The sequence below is a fragment of the Chinchilla lanigera genome, unplaced genomic scaffold, assembly GCF_000276665.1.
Source record: "Chinchilla lanigera isolate Chin_1 unplaced genomic scaffold, ChiLan1.0 scaffold00097, whole genome shotgun sequence".
Classification (NCBI taxonomy): Eukaryota; Metazoa; Chordata; class Mammalia; order Rodentia; family Chinchillidae; genus Chinchilla; species Chinchilla lanigera.
Window position 1 is genome coordinate 5,404,766 of NW_004955498.1, and position 1,653 is coordinate 5,406,418.

The 1,653-nt window shown below is 52.7% G+C and overlaps 1 protein-coding gene across 1 annotated transcript; it reads left to right on the forward strand.

The window, feature by feature from the left end:
- Positions 1–746: 746 nt before the first annotated feature.
- On the forward strand, positions 747–1,443 carry LOC102027423 (melanoma-associated antigen 8-like). Its single transcript, XM_013505528.1, has 2 exons — positions 747–1,085; positions 1,117–1,443. The coding sequence occupies exons 1-2, from the start codon at positions 747–749 to the stop codon at positions 1,441–1,443; spliced, it is 666 nt and encodes a 221-aa protein (XP_013360982.1).
- Positions 1,444–1,653: the final 210 nt, after the last annotated feature.

A 1,653-nucleotide genomic window follows, 5' to 3' on the forward strand; every position in this document is an offset into this window, starting at 1 on the left:
GGGACCTCAAGTCCAACTCACCCCTCCTGTCAAGGCAGCAGGCCTGTGCTTGAGGTCTGCCACCTGAGAGCCTCCATGTCTCCTACAAGAGCTCCAGGAAGCAAGGATGGAGGTCTTGGTGTGAAGCAGTGTCCACAGCTCACAGCAGCAGAGGAGGCCTGGCAGTGCCAGGAGTCAAGGTGAGGGACTGCTCTGATGTGTTCCAAGGGGCCAGTGTCCCAGACCAGGGTCTGCTCATGGCACCTGGGCTCCATATGCTGTGCTGTCTGCTCCAGAGCCTGTCCTCTGCGGTTCAGCTGCAGCCTCACTTCCTGTCCCAGGTTCTCCGGAACAGACCCTCTGGGAGGATGGGAGCCTGTGAGGTCCTAGAGCAGCACTCAAAGCAAAACATCGGGCTTTGTGGAAGCCAGCAAGAGTGTTAGTGTTGGCTGAGAATACTCAGTCTCCCTCTCTCCCCAGGCGTCTGAGTCCTCATCTTGAAGCTCTTGCTGTCCCCAAGGAACGAGAGAACACCTTCATCATAAGAAGAGCCACGCATCAAGCTAAAGAAGCCTTCCAGGCCAAAGAGGGACATAAAGACTAGCGGGTGTGCAGGTGCTCTAGTCTGAGAGAGAGCAAGTATCTGCCACTGCTTCCTCTGCATCCTCTTCCTGCTGTACCGAATCCCAGGCACACCAGCAGAAGGACCTGGGACCAGGACACCAAGTCCTCAGATTTCTCAGCTGGTCTTCTTTCCCTCTACTGCCATGGCCTCCAGTCAAACAGGCCAATCCAGTGAGGGCTCCAGCAGGGAAGATGAGCTTTCACTCACGTCACAGGACCAGGAAGGTTCTGAGTCCTTGCCCCATGTGGTCCTGTATGACAGGATAGATGCATTGGTGGATTTCCTGCTCCACAAGTATAGGAGAAAGGAGCTGACTTCCAAGGCAGAAATGCTGCACACTTTCATGAAAGATTACCCGGAGCACTTCCCTCCGATCTTCAATAAAGTCTCAGAGTGTCTGTACATGGTCTTTGGCATTGATGTGAAGGAAGTGGATCCCCCTGGGCAGATATATGTCCTCGTTCCTGTCCTGGGTCTCACCTATAATGAGAGAGGGTGATGACTGCAGCCTTGCCAAAACCGGCCTCTTGATAATGATTATCACTGCCATCTTCAGAAAGGGCAACCACGCCAGTGAGAACGTTATCTGGCTTGCCCTTAACAGGATGCAGGTGTTTGATGGGAGTGAACATTTCATCTATGTGGATCTGAGGAAATTCATCACTGAAGATTTGGTGCAGGAAGGGTATCTAGAGTACCGGCAGGTGCCCAATAGCGATCCTGCTCTCTATGAGTTCCTGCGGGGTCCAAGGACCCGTGCTGAAACCAGCAAGATGAAGGTGCTGGACCATTTGGTGAAGATTAATAGCAGAGATCCCTGGTCCTACCCATTTCTCTAGGAAAAGACTTTGAGCGAGGAGCTAGAGGCTGCCCGTGCACAACATGCAGTCAGTGCTACTGAAGGAGCCATGTTCAAAGATGCCCATTCTTCAGTGTGTGTTTGAGGAGAGCAGCAGGCCTGCTCAGTAGTGAAGGGCCAGAGTAGGGGGAAGTCAGGGGTGTGCCTTCTTGATGTTCATTCTATTTGGGTTCCTTGGAAATTGAGATTT

Excerpts from the sequence above, each read along its gene's own strand:
- LOC102027423 (XM_013505528.1), top strand. The coding sequence starts at position 747 with ATGGCCTCCAGTCAAACAGGCCAATCCAGTGAGGGCTCCAGCAGGGAA. Across the intron at positions 1,086-1,116 it reads TTCCTGTCCTGGGTCTCACC|GCCAAAACCGGCCTCTTGAT; the intron begins TATAATGAGAGA and ends GACTGCAGCCTT.